This window comes from Anopheles coustani, chromosome 3 (genome assembly GCF_943734705.1).
Source record: "Anopheles coustani chromosome 3, idAnoCousDA_361_x.2, whole genome shotgun sequence".
Taxonomy (NCBI): Eukaryota; Metazoa; Arthropoda; class Insecta; order Diptera; family Culicidae; genus Anopheles; species Anopheles coustani.
In genome coordinates, this window is record NC_071288.1 from 44,567,700 (window position 1) to 44,588,642 (window position 20,943).

At 45.9% G+C, this 20,943-nt stretch overlaps 2 protein-coding genes across 3 annotated transcripts in view; both read left to right on the plus strand.

The window, feature by feature from the left end:
• The window catches only part of LOC131260403 (retinol dehydrogenase 5), a 32,367-nt gene that overhangs the window by 4,691 nt on the left and 6,733 nt on the right, over window positions 1-20,943 (plus strand). Inside the window, exon 1 of one of the 2 annotated variants that reach the window (XM_058262112.1) lies at window positions 875-998. The exons of the other annotated variant lie outside the window; for it this stretch is intronic. The gene's annotated coding sequence lies outside the window, so the exon portion shown is untranslated. Of the gene's footprint in view, window positions 1-874; window positions 999-20,943 lie in introns of those variants that run through there. 2 annotated transcript variants of the gene reach the window in all.
• On the plus strand, window positions 959-19,355 carry LOC131260400 (probable galactose-1-phosphate uridylyltransferase). Its single transcript, XM_058262110.1, has 4 exons — window positions 959-998; window positions 17,925-18,126; window positions 18,231-18,665; window positions 18,752-19,355. Exons 2-4 carry the CDS (start codon window positions 17,941-17,943, stop codon window positions 19,190-19,192), a joined length of 1,062 nt encoding a protein of 353 aa, XP_058118093.1. The 5' UTR covers window positions 959-998; window positions 17,925-17,940; the 3' UTR covers window positions 19,193-19,355.

A 20,943-nucleotide genomic window follows, 5' to 3' on the forward strand; every position in this document is an offset into this window, starting at 1 on the left:
CGGATGGAGCGGACTTTATCGCACCGCGATGGGCAGCCACTTTTGGAGAGTTTTCATAATATTTAATGGCGTGGAATGAGTGTTTTTTTTTTGTTTCTTGCTGGTTTGTAAAAACCTGTCAGACGCTGCTGAGACTTTCGTCAGCCTGCGATGGTACCTTCGATGGTCTGTTGTGCTGGTTGATTTGAACTCCATACCACCTGCCATCACGTCCTCACAAAGGACTTTGGCTAGGGAGGGGAACCGTGGAGAAGCAACAGAAAACTAGGTCCCAACGATCTTGAAGAATGCGAAATATTTGCTTTCGATCGCAGGCCACCGATGCTGGTGGCTGCTGGCGGATATTACATTTCCGTCTCCTCTAATGGCTTTTTCTTTCCTTCACAATCATTTTCTTTTACTATACCGTAACCCTTGGTCACACCATGGGCTGTTTGCGGTCGGGTCTGTCCACACCGTCGCGTAGGGATTCCAGCGTTCGGTGTCCGGCTTGGCTTGGGACCGCAAAGGAATGCGCAACATAAAGGATAGGAAAGCGTGGAATTGTGTCAGAATTATGAGGCTTGATTATTTTACTTGACTTGGGTGGACGATGAAGTTGGTTATTGATTGTGCACACAAACAAATGTTATAAAAACAGTGTTCTTTGAGCGTGAGGAAAACCTATAAGTTGGCGTCATTAAAGTTAGACGGGATTTTCATTTCCTTTTGCTTTCGTTCAGGTGGAGTGATGTGTGAGAAAAATCGCTAAGCAATCCATGCAATTGTGCATTTGGTAGTGAGTGTACGCAAAAGAAATCCTTTCTCGATTGAAGGGGGTACCATCCTAACCGTGTTTCTCTCGTGCTGAGTGCTGATTAATTAAGTGAGACATCGTACGCCGCGATCGTATTCGTCAACCGTGCACCATTCCTTCAACCATCCGACTTGGAGGTCCTGCGCAAACGGGTCGCGGATTTAGAGGACAGCCCGCCTCGGACACACCAGCCGCTCGGAAGGTATGTTATAAAGTTATCAGCCGAAGATCCTTTACCGGGAGAAGGTTGTTTAGGAGAGAGGAAAGAGTGGAGGAACACAAACGATGAGAAATAATTGGCGTATGTTGGAGTGGGCTTGGTTTGTCTTAATTGGCGCTAGCGATCGAACACTCCTATAGTGGGGTTTCAACGTCGCTAATGATCTGTATCTAAGGCTCACGCGATCGGTATTTGTCGGACGCTCAATTCAAGGTTGGGGGGTTTGTATTGAAAAAATCCGTTTTGGAGCGGTATTGCGCTATCGACGGTGCTGCTTTCTTGAGATCACTAAAAGTAGCACCGTGGACATAGGTGAGCGCTGGTTAATGGAGTAACAAACTATTTGCCACAAGTGACGGATAACAATTTTAATTCAACAGTCAACTACTCATTTAGGGAAAGGTATTCATTTGCATCGTCTACTTGCCGGGGGGCGGAGGGAACTGTACATTTTTGTTTTGCTAGCAAGACCTCTCGGTAACACCTTTCCATTCGCTCGTCGTTATCCACGTCGAGAAAAGGGCGTTTTATTTAAGGATCACTTCAGGCCATAGGAGAAAACGCCACATTTGACTGGCTGAACTCCTTCGGCAGGCGGACGCGTCTACGCATTTCGTTGCGCGATATTTCGGTCGACGTCGGTTATCCAAAGCTCTCGGGTGCACCAGACCCATGCTTAAACAAAACGAACGCGTGTGCGGCGGAAGGGAGAAGAGGGGAAAACAAAAAATCAAACAAAACCTGATGGCCATTTGAACGCACCCGTAGCCCCAGGGGGAGCCGGTTTTCGGATCGCGGTTTGGAAGGTTTCGTAGCTTGCGCGCCCGTTGAAGTCTCCCGTCCGAAGTCGATCCGTGCGACCACCGTTTGGTGTTTTTGATCGGGGAGTTTTGAAATCACATACGTACGATCCGGCGTTGGTCTCTTGGAAGTCTCTCGGTTCACCGTTGACCTACCGAGGGTAAGCGAAATGAAAACAAAAAGGAAGAAAACAGACGCTCGCTTGTGTCACCGGGAGGAAGGAAAACTATGGGTTGCCAATGGACTAAATGATGGTAGTCTTTCCTCTCGGGTGCGTGTAGCGATGTCGGCCTGGGACAGATGGTCCGATGGCCACATCGGACACACGGAGCGCTTGTGTGTGTGTGCTCGGTTGAATGGCGATGGCGGTCGTAACGAAAAGTCGCGAATGTCAAACGGTCCTCCTCTCGATCCGATGGGAAACACACCGCGTGTGATGCTGCTGGTCGGGATGGCATGGGATGGAGATGCGAAGGGATGGGAGAAAAGTTACCAAACGAGTTTTTATGTCACCTGTGTCGAAGGTGCACATACTTGCCCGGCGGTTGTAGCATTCCACAAGAGAGGATACGCTCGGAATGGGCTCGGTGGAAATCGGAAAGCAGGAGCAAAAGTGAACCAATGCCGTTTTATTCCAATTCCTTTCAGATTCAGCCAAGGTGGTGTTGAAATTAATCTAAAGTTGTTTAACCGAGTAGCAAAAAAAACCTTATGGAATCCGTTTAAGTTTTCCAAGTCCTTTCGATTTTACTTTCGAAAAGCTTTGCCATCCTTCAACCACAATTCATTGCTAGTGGTTTGAGTCACCGTAGGAACTTCCCGGCGAGCACAACACATTGCCTTGCAAGGCACGTGTGCACAGCACCAATCGACTAATTAATGAAGCATAGAATTTATTCCTGTCCGGAGTTTAAATTTCCCATTTCCTTTTTCCGGTGCACGGCCGCCAACGGAATTAGTGCCCCCCTATCCGACGATAAAACACAAAGACCCAAGCGTCTCCAAGGGACATTTTTAATGTGCACCCAGCATTAGCATTAAAAAGCGGAAAATAGACGAGAAGAATGTGGAATGTAAGTTCATTTCGTTCTTGCCTTCAACACGCACGTACCGAGAGCGCTGGTCAAACCTGGTGGCACTCACTGCGCACGTGAATAAGATCGTGGCGCGTCGTGAAGGCAATAAAGTCGGCACCGATCGCTTCCCAGCGTGCATTAGCATAAATATGAGCCGCCTAACAATGGCCACCGTCCAGACGTGCCGGTGTTTGTTTGTGCATTTTTATTCCAAGTGCAGCGTCAGCCCTAGCACGAGGTGGGTTGGTTAGGGCATTGCTTATGCTCTCTGTTTGGATTTGGAAATAAACCCAAAACGCTATGTGCCATACCAGCAAGCTGTCCAGTCGAGTGACAAACCACACGATCAAACCCCCTCCAAGCATACATTAACTTGCCAGCGGCAAAGGCAAAACGTCGACAAGCTAAAAAATATGGTGCCCGGGAGGAAAGTAGATGAAGAAATTTGACACCATTTAACAAAATTTGCATGCAACCATAAATAAAATTCGTTCACCGTATTTGGGAAGCAGTGGAGGGGATCAGAGTGCGGAGCAACAAAGGAACATAACAAATAAAGTAAAAGCGTAGAATTAATCGTTAAGCATAGTTTGGGAACTGAATGGGAAATCTAGCAAGATCCATTTCTAAAATGTTAAAGCATAGGTTAGAAATCGCTCATCGTCTCTGATAACTTGCACAGTCCTATTTCTATCTTGTCCACTGCCATACACATTCCAAAGAAATGGAAAAAATACCACAAAACACAAGAAAAAAAAAACAAATACAACTGAAACATGATCGCGTTAATCGCGGAGAGCTAGCAAGTGGCACTCGAATGGAACATAAATTTCTAATCGCAAACCTCGGTTTGCTCGGTGTTAGGGTGTCGTCTAATGGCGAGCTGCTGGAAACGCTTGTTACCGTTTTCAATTACTCGCGCTCGTAAACCCGAAACCCACAGCCGTCTCCCCGGTCCGGTTCCGAAGCTGCAAACGATCCGGCAAGGAAAGGAAAATCGTACATCTCCATCGCACATCGAGAGAAAAACACACACGCCCCAATGAAACCAGAGTGAGTGGGTGGAAGATGCAATAAAATAACACTACAAAATGCACCGATGTTTTCCACCGCAATGGGGTTCAATTTTCCACCGATCGTCAAGCGTCCAAAAGGCCTACCGTTGGCAGGAAAGGAAAAAAGTAACAAATGTGTGTTTTGTCAGCTTCATCCACCAGCGTCGTCCCAAACACGGTACCTTGGTTGCCAATTTCGATTGCTATTGAACGCATCTCCAATCTGCGGCCTGTGGGGACTCCATTCGTGGAGGAAACCTTTGGAAAATAAGGGTTGGAAAAAAATGATATCATTCGAGCTGATGTTTTTTTTTTTTTGCGGTGAGTCTGTCTGTTTTCTCCGAAAACTGCACGCCTGAATGCACCGGTGAGCAAGTGAAAGAGGTTTGGGCAGATGATGAGGGAAACCAAACATTGGGTAGGGGAAACGAAAACCTGAAATGCATCTTCTTCCGACCGATCGAACGGGCATCCGGTTGACGGTGGGCGATGGGTTGGAAAGGAGATAAGACGCTCCGGAGGGAGGAATGGTAAATGGTAGTAATTTGATAATTTTCACGTTCACGGTGATGCTGGCGGGAGCGAGATTGCATGAGCGGCAAATTGGGTTCTGTGGTAGGGCTTATCTGTAAATGCTCTAATTAGTGAAACATACCCAGCTTTTAAAAGCCCGACTATATTCACCCACAGTTTTAAAGGGCTTTAATAGCAAAACGCAATTTGAAGATAAAATCTATTCGGATGGTAAAGATGTTTAAATCTTGTATCTAAAAAACCCTTAATAATTTAAAATAAAAATTTAAATTTAAGACGTCACTTTGGGCACACACTTTTTTAGAACAGCAATAAAATAACAATTTAACTGTAACTGTATAACTTCAATAATAATTTAACTGTTAATTTAACAGTACGATCTAACTGATCTTAAATTTACTGTGAAGATACTATTCAAGCTGAATATGTTGAATAATCAATTGACGCTTGGGGAACTGACAATATAAATAGAATAAATATGCTACCATCAAAAGATCAAAAGGTGAATTGCAAAACCGATATATTTATGTACCAAAACGATATATTATAACAATAAAATTGATTCTTAGGAAGATATTGGAGATTTGCATAATTCAGCTTGAATATTTGTATGTGTGTAATTGCGAAAACAATTAGTTTTTTTTAACGAAAACGAACCCTTCAGTCAATCCGGAAGTTATGAAAGGTGCATATTTGAGGACTATCTAGAAAATATAGCGCTGATTGAATTGTTCCGGTCATTTCTGTTATGTTCATCAATTTCCCGGAGGAAACTGATCGTGCTTTTCTCAAAGGATTAACATAAAGATGATTTATCTATTTGATGTTGTAAATGCGGTTGGAAAACGACAAAAATTGAGGTTACTTAGCGTAAAATTGTTATCCAAACAACCAAAGATTAAGATAAATTAGAGCCTTCTTTACCAAACTTTCGCCAATACCGCGAGGGTCCATTTGACCGAAGGTTAAATGGCAACAAAAGTAATGTGAACTTTTTATCTGAACGTCCCTTGTTCATTGACAACATTATACACTAGGCGATGGAATCGAGCAAAGCTAACAAATACTAATGGTTCGCATTTACTCGTGCTTCGACTCAAATTGGCGGAGTTCCTCCTCGGGATTACCTTAAATAGAAAAAAAGGCCCGCAAGAAGGCTGACTCTCTGCCGGTCGCTTCCGACGTCCGATGACGAATGTGTGACTATCAACTGTGACCAAGGGCATCGTCACGCGTAATGCGTCGAGGCGGCGGGCGCGCACTGCTGGATGGGAATTTTCTTGGCGTCCGGTCGAGAGGTTGGCCGCGCTTTCAATACCCAAATCCGGCGGCAGGAAACGGTGGCGTAAGGCAAAACGATTTCCTCCGATTTAGAATCGGACGACTCTTTTCACATGCCGGGTCACGCACCGATGGAACGTGCGCTCGGCACGGCGCGCGTTTTCCCAGCGAAATTATCCTCGTCCTCGTCGTCATGACGAATTGAAAGATTTGATGGATTAAGGAAGATACAGTCGGCTGTAATTTGACGGCAATTATCGTGTGACGGTTGTTGAACCCGAACTTGAAGGTGTTGTAGTTTTGACATAATGTGGAAGAAGCCAACTCAGAAACTCTTCTAGTGGAAGAGCTGGAGATAGAAGACGTTGTAAATTGTATCTTCTGCTATTTTTATTTTCGAAGAATTAAACCCTGGAAACTTAAAATTGTACATACGTGATTGCGCTGTACTTCCAAATTACACTTTCGCTCGCCGTTTTCATCGGTGATATCGGCTTGCCATAAAACTTGCCTGATCAATAAACACCAATTGTTGGTGGTTGAACGGGCCTCGTTTTTGTAACGATTTTAAACACACCATCCCTCGTCAGTCCCCATATTTACTTTACCATTTTTTTCACCCTGCAGTTCGCTTTACCAAACACACGCACGTGGAAGAAATTATTTAAGTACGCGCATTTTCGTCGGCCAAACGTTTTCGAGGGATGGCAAACGGTCGTTTTCGCTTTCGCGCACGAAAGCTCGGTTGCCCTTACTAGGCGCATGGGGTCTCCCTTTTCGACTACCGAAAGCTGTTGGTAAAAATAAAATAAATAGCGAAACATTCGAGCAGCGTGCCCGAAGAAGAAAAAGAAAAAGGTAAACACCGTCAACCGGTGGCAAAACCGTAGTCAACCCGGGTTGGCGCACTCCCCTGCCTGCTGGTGGATGAAAGTGCAAGCTGAAGCTAGAGGAGAAGCTATAAGTGTGGTAATTTGTACCGCTATACGTCGATGCTACCGTTTGGGCGAGAGATCGCAACCCCCCCGTTCGATTGACGACGAAGCCGGAATTGGAAGACCGTCCTAGGAAGGCTTCGGCGGACTGCGATGGCAGCGGGGTTTGGGTGGCCAAAATGGCAAATGCACGAGCGGCACGGGGTGCCGTTTCCGAAGGTTTGCGTATTTGTTTTTCTTTCCGTGCCTGCTACAATATTTGCCCGTCGAACGAACGTTTGGCCTAAAGACCGGTAGAGATGGGCCCGAGGCTTAGTTTCCGGCACATGCGCCACGCTTGAGGAAGTCACTTCACATTTGTTTTTCGCGTGTTTTGCGTTGCGGTGAAAACTGTAGTTTTCAGCCAACATTTCCTGCGGTTTTGCTGTTAGGTTTGCTGCTTTCGTTTGTTGCTGCGAGTAAATAAATTATACTACAATGTTGGTTTTTTATTCAAACCAATTCAAATGCTATTAGACTTTTTGCATCTCACAAGTGTAAGTTTCATAGTTTATTGCATTAATATTTATGCAAACAGTTATCTTGATTTACAAGAATTAGAGTGAATGTGAGGTTTGGAATTTTTGGTTTTATCCTTTTATTTATTCAGTTTTGCTTGAACATGTTATGTCTATATTTTCCTTTATTTTTTGCTAGTTTCAATGTTCATGGCTTCTCTTCAACTGCTTTTGGCTTGAACGGAATTTTTTACACACTTGTGAGTTTTACTTGGCATTGTATAGTTTTACTATAAATTTTTCTTTGCGTGAATAATTTTTTTCATTCGTTTTTGTTGGGTGTCTTTCAGTGTTTAAATTTTCACGCTTTTTTATACATTTTGTCATAGGAGCTTTCATTTCTTTATTATTTATCCTTCTTCCCTGTCCTAATTTTGATTTTTTTTGCGTCCTGTTATATACAGTTTTTTTATATACGCTCTTCAATACTTAATCGTACATCCCATAATTACTTTACCTTCCCAGGTTGAAACTTTGCAGTTTTTCACCTTTCTTTCCATTGCTCCACATCTAGGCAAATGCTTCCATAAAATGTATTGTTGAAGTTTACATGGTAGGGAATCGTTTGAGCACTCTGTTGCATAATCGTGGCAAATTATAACCTCACCCTGTCGAGGCCCTGCTTGCCCAAAGAATTCGCAGTCACATACCCTCCAACGTGACATACGACCGTCATTGGAGAGCCGGAGGCGGAATACAACGCACCAAAGGCAGGAGGAGGTCGAATGAATGAAGGAAACAGATTGCACCGGTTGCAACAACCAGTGAAGCGTTCGGGGAGGAGGAGGAAAAAAAAATTAATGCCAACCTGTCCAGTTGTCAGTCAGTTTTTCCTTTAGCCACTCTTCTCTGTGGTCACCAAGATGCCATAGTTGTAACAGGTTATCTGTGTGTGTGTGTGTGTATTTTCTTTATTTCTTTATTGGACATCGTGGAACACGTACGTGGCGTGAGGGCATTAATTGCACCTCGCAGGTTGCAGGTTGCAGGGAGTTCGAGGGACCGGAGATGGCAGCAGCACCCTCTCAATCAGGTGAATTGAAAATTGGATTGGGACACCACGACCGCTCACCACTGGCCGAACCGGGCCAATTAAGGCCCCCCTCGCCCAGCAAGGTCCGCTAAACGCCACTCAAGCGAACGACCAACGGTTTGGGACGATTCTTTCCGTGACTTTCCGGCCATTCGTAACCGCCGTTGTAGGGGACACCAAGACGAGGAACTATTGTTTCTGGCGTATGTTAGAAGGGTGATGGTTGTTCGAACGGGGGTTTTATGGATTTTTTTTTCAACCAGTGCTTCTAATGCCACCACGCTCGTCGCGGCGCGGGCTCGAGGTTCTGGCGGACACGACATGCTTTCAATTTTTTAACTTGCCGCCCGAAAAGGAGCTCACAACCGGAGGTCTAGGAGGAGGGGAGCGGAGCGCACAAATTGGAGTAGATTTTAATGTGCCCGTGCCGAAATTCACACGCGAGCCACCGGCACCGGCTTCAGTTGTCCGTTTCGAATGATTTATGACGGCAAATTGGCCGCAGAATCGGACCTCCAGCTGAAGAAGACGGTATGTAGAGCGTACTCTACCGTGCCATAATTCAATTCACAGGTGTGAGACCCCGTCTACCTACACACAGCGTTTTTTTTTTTTGCGGGCTCGAAATACCCGGACCGGTTGGGCCGAGAACGCCGAAGGTCAGCATGTGTAGCACTCCGAGGCTCGGTGCAATCTTATGCGTACGCGCGCCATTACTGACCCCAAAATTATGTCCCACCTCTCGCTCTTTGGACGCAGGCGCAGAATCCGCCTTCAAGCAAGGTGACAGAGCGCGATCCTTCTGGTGTACGCGGGCATTTTGTTTTTCATTTTTGTGAAAGTTGTCGACCCGTGTCCCCGTTTTCTCGGCGCCCCCAAACCTGTTCTCGGACGGCGTCGATTTCGCTGCCCAAACGTCGTTTTGGGCGCGTTCGAGCTGCGAAGACCAGCCCACTTGCACTTGGCGGCCCGTTTGCCTGCAAAGTGCCGCACGAGGTGCACCATTACCTCCATCAATCCACGCCGCGATGTCTTTCGAACAGGGGGAGAGGGTGTAAATTGACTGGACAATGAACCTTCTTCGCCGGTAAACAAATAGCTCGCGAGAGATCCTGCGCGAAGGTGGTGGGTCGTGTCTTCTTGTTCAGGCCGCGCCGTCGTGTACCGCTATTTGTGTCCAATAAGTGCGCGTTTTGATCGCGATCGGTCCCACGTGAGTCCGCCGTGGGAGGTGATCCAAGCAACGGTAAACATGTGTAGCTTTTTTGCCTATTTTTCTTTCAATTTTGAGCCTCGTATCGTACGCCAGGAGAGAAGATGACGTGATGTATGGCCGGTTCGTGATGTGTTAACTAAAAGATCTCTGGCATAGTGTGCCACTTCGGTGGATGACTTGCGGATGGGAAGCGATAGTATCTTAGCGTGAGCGCTGTAAATTATGTGCTTACTATTTGCCTGCAATCAGTATTCTGGCGACGACGATGAAGAGTTTTGTCTATTTCAAGATTTTAACTTTTCAATTCAAACACATCAAAAATACCACACAAACAATTATGGCGAAATAACTGAAATGAAGAATTTTTAAGAAAATTGCTGTTATCTGCAACATTTAAATAGGTCTCGATTTGACTTTTATTTCTTTAAAGCACTTCAATTATAAAGTCTTGTTTTAATTTTTACTGAAATGTTTCTTTTAACTTAAAGGGTCAAGTTCAGCCCTTAAATGTAGTTAATCATTTGAAAACTATATTTAAAAAAAAAGATAAAATAAGCAATGCTAGACAAATCGTTTTACTCCAATGTCAGCCTTTGAACATATAGATGAACAAATAATATCAAACAGAACCTGTTTGCTGTTCACTTATTCCTATTGTATTTACATGTTTAAGCCAAAATTTGTTTATATTTACTGTACGCTTTGTGCTTAGATTAACGAGTTTAAATTTAAATTTTATTTCTCCCTTTTCAATAAAATTTCTGTTTATTTTCCAAGACAGTTTTTACTCTGGGGAAGACGTAAAAAGTCACAAAAACAATATCTCGCATCAATCAAAACCCCAAAGCTTAAAACAATAGTTTTAATCAAGTGCCAGCTGGAGATCAAAATGATTTTGGTGAACGATTAATAACATAAAAATAAAACAACTCGGCCAACAGTAGCTGTTATCTGTTCACGTATCTTCTTATATCATGGCTTACGCTTTATGGAATGAGACATCACGTAAATTTTCCACTGTTAATGAGTGATCCATTTTAATGTATCCTCCCCCGGAGGATATGAGCCGTGAAACGCCTTCATCTACGCTCTCGGAACAAGCGGTGGGAGAGTAGTCGGTTCGAAGACAGTCCTCGACGAAACGAAAGGAACTGGCGAATCTGAAGATGGTGGTATAAGATGGGTAGCGATTACTGTCCAAAACCGCAACGCGAAAGTGGTTCGTAGCAGGCAACTGCTACTATTATTCCTGCACTAATTAGGTGTGCACACGATTATGATGGCGATGCTATCGACACCCATAACCACATCCGATTCGCTCGTCCTCGGCCCGGGATAAGCTCCACTGTCACGGTCATCACTCGGGTGGGTTGGGTGGTGTCGCGGAAAACGGATGATGCATGCGATATGCTGCTTGGTGTAAGGTGATTTTCCCTGCTTCCTATGCACGGCAGGCACGAAATTGATTCACCGGTGTTTGCTTATCATCGCGCTCCGTGTCCGATGTGGGTTTTCGTTTCGTTTTACACATGGTTTGATTTGATATGTCACAGGCAGGCAAAGAAAGGAGAAAGGTTCCCTGAAGCGTGTGACGGTGTTTATTAGGCTACATTCAACCTAAAATTGGTTTTTCTTATTTCTAGGAATAGCATAAACATTGACACTTTTTCGTCCCAGGACAAGAAAAAAAAAATGTGTGAAAACACTCGTGACAATAATTCGCACTGCCCATTTCCTCTAATGCATAACCAGATCGTGAATTAAGGACCCAGTTTTCGTGGGCAGGGCTCGAATTGAATCAGCCGAAGGAAAAGCGTACCCCGCTCCAATTAACGGGCGAAAGCATATGTTCTTTCCGACCGATCGGAAAACGATTGGCGCATGCATATGGAACCGTACACGCAGATCCCTTCGGGCCACTCCTCCCTCCCACCGGGACCGCCCAGGATGGAAAGCCATAATCATAAATCATCCCTCCACATGATTGAAAAAAGGGTAGGCGTTTGGCTGTTGGTCATACACTAATTGCGCCGCTCGACCACGAAACTGATCAGCCCTTCGGAAGGAAGAGACGGAGTGAAACACGGGCCGAGAGAATGAAACCCTTCCTAGCCGGTCGCCAGCGAAAGCATGTTAAACATTCACTTGCGAAGTAGGGAAAACATCATGCTACTCCAGATCCGGTTGCCGTTGACCAGCCCTTCTATTCGAGCGGAAAACTGGAGCGTGTTCCTGGGGTTGTAAAACGCAACAGTCCAAGATCGGAAAACCCTCCCGGTGTACGCTTATGTTCGGAGCTGGTTCGCAGACGCTTTGTTTTTTGTTCGTCCGCCCGACCGATCATCATCGTAAACAGCGCTTTTCTACACGATTCTAGCCCGGGGTAAAAATGGGAACGAACGTCGAATTACAATCGGTCGGCCGCGGGATTGGAATGCAAAACAGCGGTCGCGGTGGTTCATGTTGTGGTTTTACTGGATTTTCGTTTCTTGTTTCCAGCGATGAAAGTTGAACGCTGGTGAACGACATGAAAGTTGCATCCTAATGATGGCTTCACCGGTGCATTCGAGCGGGGGCAGACTAGTTTTAAGTAAGATCTGATTTCTTACCCCTCCGGTGCTGAGGAGTACTGGTGGCTGCTACCGAACTGGATAAAGGGAGCGCGACTTGTGCAGTTCCATTTTTCTTGTGGTCTTCAATCTCGCGTTCCAATCGCGATAAGCGACAAAGATGCCTTTAAAAGATGGCGTTATATAAGAAACTGCCCCTGCTTGTCTAGAAAGGAGGAAGTTTGATACTTTAGAGAATCTGTACCGAATGGTGGAAGGTCGCTTGTTGGTGATCTGTAAGTGGCTATTCTTTGTTTATGCCCCGGAAAAACGGTATGAGTATCAAAAGAGAACAAACGATCTCAATCTCAATTGAACAAACGAGCAAAGTTGTCGAATAAAGTCTGGGCCTTTTAAGTCTCACTGCCTTTTGTGAGCTCGACTATCATAAACTCCATTGACAGAGTAAATTAAAACATTATTCTTAAGACCATTGAACTTATCTACCGATCTACTCCAGGTTGACTCATGCCGCACGATCATTGCATAATGTTACGTAGATGTGAACCGTTTGATTGGGCTCGAACGATTCCCGTGCATCTCGGCCAGATCTCGCAGGTAACCACAAACTAGTCCAGTTCGTGAGGGTCGCATTAGGGAGTTCGTTAGGTAGCCGTGTGTATACTTGGATGAATCCCTCCGAGCTGGCGAAGTAAACATATCGACACCACTAATTGCTTCGTGGCACGACAACAACCTACGGCAGAACTTGTCAGTCACGGTCAGAAGTGCGAGCCCCCTCCGTGTTGGGTGATGCCACAACTCCCTTCGAAGAAGGGGCGAAGTATGGCCAGGTGCAGCGGCACAGTTCATTAGTATTAGAAGCCGCCGGAGCCGTTCACAGTCTGAATAACAAGTGGTTGCGGCTTCGACACGTACAAGTTCAGCGGTGGGCACGATCGTCGGCCTGTGTTCCTTCGAGCCACTTCCACAACACGGTTTGCCTAGGTAATCGGAACAAGGTGATCAGGAGGATAAGCTAGAATCGCGTCATGAGATCTACAGTTTGTTTACTCGGGAGCTAACAGCGAGACTTTGTTTGCGCCGCGGTGTTTGCTCGTAGTAAATGTTCAGACGAAACAATTACTCGAGGGCTTGTATGACATAAGATCTGGTGTTGGAACATGATCTCTACAAAATGGATTCTGGAGTATTCTGGGAATAATATCGCCGTTTCAGAAGAACATCCTAAAGCCTTAACTTGTTTGCCACTAGAAGGAAACTAATAATAATTCTGTCAAAGCGAACAAACACGATAACAAGGAACCGCATCCAGTATTAACTTTGGCATTTCAAGTTTATCGTCCCCATACTATACCGCTGGAATGTAAATATGCTTAGCTTGAAGTTGGTTCGTTTCGAGACCTATCGATGGATATTAATGGCTATACTAAATATTGCTTCCACCACTATCGACTCGCACACGATCACGCACGCGCTCACCAACCTCTTGGAGAACTTTCGATTTTGACCGAATTGTCCCCGACTGACAACGGCCTAGGTGGCCATGTTTACGTGCCTCACATTCACTTCCCCCAGGGTTTGAAGAAAAAAGGAATTCACTCCTCAACTGCCTCGCTGAAGACGGCCTTCGTTGAAGCGTCCACCGAAACGTGTCAAGAATACGTGATCTTTTCTTTTTGTATTCGTTGCCTTATAATAAGTTTGTGTCCACCTCGCAGTCCGCAACTATCGCTCGGTTCCTCCGGAGCGTAGATCTGATGCGGCCTTTGCGATCGGCCTTCGTCGGCCGTAGTGTCCTTGGCGGAAGGACTGGTTTGGAGTGGTGTCTTTTCCGTAATGCCACACACACGCGCACTCGTAGGGGTGGCAGTTTGCAAATAATGTGTTCTCCTCGTGTGGAACAGGTCTGACCGGTTTTGCGTGATAAGGAGGTATTATTATCAATCAAGCAAAACCCGATTCGAAAGACGGTGGAATGGCTTCCTTCTACCGTCGCTTGGCAACATCTTAGAATACCGCTGATCATCATAGGTGGGGATCGGAGACATGATCTTGACAAAATCTCCCCGGAACAGGTTTGAACCGAACACCAGCGAAGACACCACAGTCAAGGAATGTGGCTTCAAATGACAGTTGTTGTTGGTTTTTTCTACGGACGGAAAAACAAAACGATTGAAAGCGGCTTAACCTAAGCGGCCAATTTGGACACACTCCAAAGCGATCAGGATTGATTGTTGTATTGTTTGCGTACGTATGGAGCGGTCCACCCTTTCACTTTCTTCACCGCGGGCTTCCGGCCACTCGGCGGCACAATCCGTGAATCCCCTTTTCGAACGACGAGATGAGCTAAGGCGGGAAAATCGAAATCGGATTGGAAAATTGAGCTGGAAAATGGGAGAGGCGTACGCGTGGTAGTAATAAACATACGATCGATGAGGTGAGCCGAACGTACCGAGAGCGGCAACAGCAAAACGACCATCTTTACGTAACCGGAAGGAGGGAGCCCCTGTAGTTACGGCGCAATTATGAAGCTTTGTGGTGAAGCTGTTGTACGATCGATGGTAGTTTCGATCATCCTCTCCATAAAACAATCCGATGATGGTTATGATGGTTGGAAAAATCGAAACAGAAAATTTTAGGAAAACATACACACACTCACATATATTACGGCTGTTACGGTACTTGCTGTTGGGAAAGTCGGTGGCCATCACATCCTTGACCGATGGCTAATTCATCGTCTCTTCATTCGAGGGCAGCTTCCGGCGGCTGAAAACTGGCTCTTGTTTGATGAGGGCTATTTACAAAAATATATCACAGTTTCACTGAATTTAATAACACTAATTAAATGCCGATGGCCGATGTGCCGAGAGCGGAGGTTAGTTTTCCTTTCACCACCGGCCGGGTGCTCGTTCCTTCCTGCTTCCTGCCCTGGTCTGTTGGTTTTCCACGGTAGCCTTCGAGGCAAGCGGTGGAAAGAGAAATCCACGCGTCGTGCGCATCGAATAATTTTCTACGGTAAGGATTTTTCTCCACCGATGGCTTTCGATAAGCATGTGTCAACCTGCACAGCATGCGCAAAAGTTTGTGTTATCATATGCGCCAGACGCAGGTGAAAGATTGAAATTGAATCGAGCTTGAGTTGTTTGTGGCATGGTAAATGAGTTTCGAGGGTTTCGAGTTGGTAACTCGCTCGAACTTCTCCTCGCCAGGAACGTTGTCCTAATACCGAGCGCACTGACAGTTTCGGTTGGGCCGACACGAGCGGGTATTGTTGTTTAGTGCTTGCTTTTGCACTCTCCGTACACACGCGAGCCTCGCGGACTTGTCGCTTTCTCGCGTCCATTTTTATGCCACATTGCACAATACATGGCGATCGCGGACGCAGCACTGCGGTGGAGGAGCCGCGATCGTCACATGCGATGGAGGAGGAGGTGGTGAACCTCGGCGTGGCCATACCCGTACGGCAGCCGTAGATGATGCGCTTGGTTTGCCCTGGCTTGGCTTGCCTGCCTGTCGATGGCGCTCGAATCGGACCGCGCGATCGAGTTTCCTCCTCCTTCGAGTGGCGTTACGAAATCGAAACTTCACGCGACTTTTGCCGAGCCAGTTACTGTTTGGTTGTGTTTTTTGTGTGCTGTTTTGGTTTCGTTCGTTTCTCTTATGGAAGGCAAATTATCATCCAAAAAACGTGAAGAAAAAAACCCGGCCAGAGCTTCAAGTCAGCCAACGTGCCCGCGTGATAATAGTTCACCTGTAATTTGCTGAAATAATCAATCGGACACATTTGGGTGTTGTTTAAACACGGCACGACCGAACCGTGCATTAACCGGTCGACTCATCAATACTGCTCAGGCTTGAAAAAAAAGGAGAAGAAAAAGCATGAAATTTTAAAAAGCACCTCCTTTGCTTATCTATCTATCATGGTGATGAAAAGGCAAGGCGTCGCAGAAAGTGGTGTCGATTGATTGAGGTTAGTCTAGCGCTTCATAATTGCACCAGTGCACCAGTTGCATCGAGGAATGCATGCAAGTGCAGGGAGAAGCGATGTTAAGCGATCAGCATTAGCATTGTTTTGGCCAGCCAGTGCTTTTGGCTATCGTTTTAGTGTTGGCAATGTCGCTGACTTTTGGTTGCCGTATGCCAGCTACTTTCTTCGTGTATAGAGTTTTTTGTAATGAAAAGTAGTGAGAGGTATTTTAAACATCCTACAATTTTAAAATCAGTGTCTGGAGCTGCAATAAACAGTTTTATAGCTCATACAAATACTCATATAATGTACAACAGGTGAAGAGTATTGGCAAAAACAAACAACAAGTTTAGGAATTTTCGACCAGTGATATATAGTTTCGCTCTTTTGGTTTACTTATCGAAAATTGGATCAACTTAACGAAACCTACTGATGACAAAGGCCTAAGTCCGGACTCGTCTAACTTTTTCCAACAATTGCAGTGCGCGGAAAGAAAATTGAAGTTTTTTTTTATAAAAGATTTCTGTCTCCGTTACAACTTTCTGAATTGTGATTACTTATAATAGTCTTTATTTACTATTATACTTCCTTAGTAATTAGATAGACTTTTCCTTATGCATTTGGCAACCTTATGCGGTGCGTAAAGACCCGAATTTTAATTAGTTTTTCACCAATTTCTTTCTTCTGAGGAATACACGAGTGTACCAATCCAAAAGAGTTGCCCACAGAAGCTACAACAACGCAAGTTGACAAATTCGCAACATGACTTGGGTTTTTCACGATCTCACGCAACATCAGAGTTGTGAACATACGTATTTTTAAGATCCCATGAGCTGTTTATGTGATAGGATTTTTTTTGTCTTTCACGTAACCCCACATTAACTGACCACCTGGCGAAAATTCGCCCATCTTTTTCACATTAGCGAAGACTCTCGTTCCCAACAGCGGTAGGTTTGGTCAGTTGATGTCGTTGACTTCGACCAGGTCTGGACTTTACACCCCGGCCAGCCATGCCATGGGCGCAACGATAAGCCCACTCCGGGAAGCGGCACCGAAACCGATAGTGCGCGGTCACGGTTGGGATGAATGAAAATTATTACATCATAAGCAGGCCATTGCTTAATATCCGCCAACCGTTCCTTTCTCCCCACGCCCCGCGAGAAGGGAGGAGTGTGGAGCTTATTTTTCCTCCGTACGTTTGGTTTTAGTTTTATCTCCCGTGTGTTGTTTTTAAGTGCACCATATGTACGATGGTGAGTTACCCAACCGCGCAGGGGTGATTGGGTGAAACAAACCCTCTGCCTGCATCCGAAGCCACATCCCAAGCCCAAGACTAACGAAACTCGGCTAGCGGTATGTGGTGTAGAAAACTGTTTCTCTCTATCCGTAACAGAACGGTATCTTTGGGGAGCTGAAGGCTCTCCGCGCATGGGTGCTGCCATCGAAGGTCCAGTGGGCAGCCGGATACAAACCTACTAATTAGTGGCCCAGCAGTGCGAGATTGATTTTGGGATAATACGCTCCGTCGGGAGAGATCAGTAACATGTCGGTCAATTATGCTAGCATAGATACTTTTGATACGATCAAAAGAAATTCTTTTTGATATGTTGAAGTCATTTCATTTCCCCAACGGATTGTTGTCGAAACGAGGCTTAACCGTTTTTTGTTCAACTCACACGATCAGCCGGTTCTCAACCGAGCTGGCAACACTGGCGCGTAGTTGTTTACGCAAATGTTATCGCTAATGTCATCGCTTATCTCCTGGTTTTGGGTAGCGGGAAGCAAGGGGATGGTGGCTTGAAACGTACACAATGCTCCGATTGAACGGAGCAGTTGCAATCGGGTGCCCGATTCGGCTGACAATTTTAGCAGTTTCACAGTACGTCTCGCAGCGCAATGTTCGAGCCGACGGATCATCAGCACCGGCGCTACAATCCGCTGAACGGGCAGTGGGTTCTCGTTAGTCCGCATCGCATGAAACGACCTTGGTCGGGTCAGGAGGAAACGCCACAGCGGAACGATTTGCCGGAGTTCGACCCCACCAATCCGCTCTGCCCGGGAGTGGTCCGCTCGAATGGACTCGTAAGTGTAGCGAACGGCTCGCGCATTGTTCCCCTTCCCCAAGGTGACACTGATTAGGGCATCGTGAGGTTGATACCGTCTTTCTTACTTTGTTGCCGCACAAGAAAAACCCCATCTACGAGTCGACGTTTGTGTTTACGAACGATTTCCCGGCCCTGCTCGAGGGCGTGCCGGAACCGCCGGCAAGTGACGACCCACTGTTTCAGATTGCCCCGGCCCAGGGCACCTGCCGGGTGATGTGCTTCCACCCGAAGTCAAACAAAACGCTTCCCCTGATGACGCCGAAGGAGATACGGAACGTGATCGACGCGTGGATTGCGGAATTCCGCTCGCTGGCGCAGCGCTACTGCTGGGTGCAGATCTTCGAGAACAAGGGCGCCACGATGGGCTGCTCGAATCCGCATCCGCACTGTCAGATATGGGCCTGCTCGTTCCTACCGAACGAGCCGCAGGTTAAGGACGAGAAGTTGCGCGAATACTACGCCAAGCATGGCAGACCGCTGCTGGACGACTACGTGCAGCGGGAGCTGATTAAGCGGGTAATCACTTTGGACCACCTTTCCCCAACCGACCCGCCGTGGTTCGTTCGTTCCACTTGATCGTCATCGACACCTTATATTTTTAGGAGCGGATCGTGATCGAAAATCCCGACTGGCTCGTGGTGGTTCCGTTCTGGGCCGTGTGGCCCTTCGAAACGATGCTCATCTCGCGCAACGGCAACAAGCGCCTCTCGGACCTGACGGTGCAGCAGATCAACAATCTCGCGATCGTGATCAAGGAACTGACGACCAAGTACGACAATCTCTTCAAGTGCTCGTTCCCGTACAGCATGGGCTGGCACGGGGCGCCGACGGCGGAGATGGCCGGTTCGGCCGATGCGGACCGGCACTGGACGCTGCACGCCATCTACTACCCACCGCTGCTGCGTTCGGCCACGGTGCGCAAGTTTATGGTGGGCTTCGAGTTGCTTTGCCAATCTCAGCGTGATCTAACGCCCGAACAGGCGGCCGACCGGCTGCGGGGACTTTGTGGCAAACGGCACTTCAGTGCGAACGTTCTTTCCTGAACCGCGTCGGACTATCTTATCGCGCTTTTGAAGGCCTGAATGCTCCTCCGACCGTATTGCCGGCAGCATATTGTGTTAGATAAGGGCTTAGTGTCTCAGTAGGTTTTTTGCCAATCGTGGTAAATAAAGTACATAGTTTTGACTTTTTTTTAGTTATGCGGAAGTTATCGATCGCCGGTCCACTTATATTATGATAAGAAAATATGAGCTCATAAAACCACGATGTTTAACAACAATGTTTTTGAAAAATGTTGGTAGTATTAAGTGCTTCAAAATTAAAACGTCGTTCAATCTTTCTATCTTTTATAACAGTTTAGATTTTTGTTAGAAAAAGGTTTATCCGACATAAATGTCTCGTTACCTGGAATGTACAAGGTTTTTAAATTAACTGCTGGTTTGTGAAAATTGTCCACACAAGTCTTTCAAAGCCGATCAATTTTCTGCTTAGGTACAATAGGACAGAAAACATGTCCGGATGTTTTCGGAAACTAGAAAATTTATCAGCTTGTGGTCTTCCGTTAATCATTCCAAGACCGCTAAATTGTTTTAGTACCTTTGAAATGGTAAGAAGCTGGCGCTTTCATTAGCATTTGAACCAATTAATTCATAAAAAACTTATGAACGAAAAACAAAATGGATTGTGGGATCCGCATAGAGTAGTTTATCAAAACTCTCATAAAGGCGTTGTTCGATGATAATTTAAAAATTGTAATAAGTTTTTAAAAGTTACATTTGAACATGAATGTTAAAATTTGTATTAGTAATAATCGTCTTTTTAAATCTGGTTGTAGACAAATCAATTGAAAACATTAATTGCCACTTTAAAAGTCGTTATCGTTGATTATCAATACATTGCGATAAATGTTCAGCTATTCATTCGAGTGTGTTCTTACAAAAATGTGCCTTAATAAAGAGGTTGAGTATCTCTGAGACCCTTCATCGATTAACAATCTCCGTTGTCCAAATAGGGAAATGAACTATTTTTATGATATTTGATACACACTCTGACATTTCTGCACGTCAGGCAGGGCCTCGAATCAATTTACTCGAGTGGGTTGTCGAAACAGATTGGCACCAGCGTCGACAAGAAACCTGACCTTCCTGCGCCTCGCCTCGGTGACGATACATTACGCGGTGCAATTGTTTTTACGACAAATCGTACACCGGTGAAGACACCGCATTAAGTTTAACGGCTGATCGTCAAACGATCAAATGCGTACCACAAAAAAAAAACAGAATCACTGAAGGAAAAGAGATTGTACCAAGGACTCAACTGAAGCGTGCCTCCAACACGCCAACGATCAGGGTATGGTATGATTTACCACTCTGGGGGTGGGGGGGGGGGCTGGCTCACCTTAAAGAAATGCCAAAAAGTCACCGAGACCTTGAAAGGGAGCGCTGGTGCACGGAAGCGTATCGCCGGCGGATGGGTTTTTTGGAGCTATTATTGTTGGCACGCTGGGAATGTATATTTTCAAAGTCTTGGGGAAGGCGAGTATCGTAAAATTGTTAAAATATTGTTTTCAAATCAATAACCGTGCAATCGGTCGATGTGGTAGATGTAATAACAAACTGTGATTTTTTGGTAACTTCTTTTCTGACAAACATGTTTCGCCATCTGCCTCACTCATGGTGATCACCCCCTCGGTGGTGGGGGTGGTTCGGTCCAATGGGCTTATGTTTAAATGTAAGAGATTGTCAATAACCCATGCTTGTGTGATTTCGAATGGTTTCTTGAATACATTACCGGC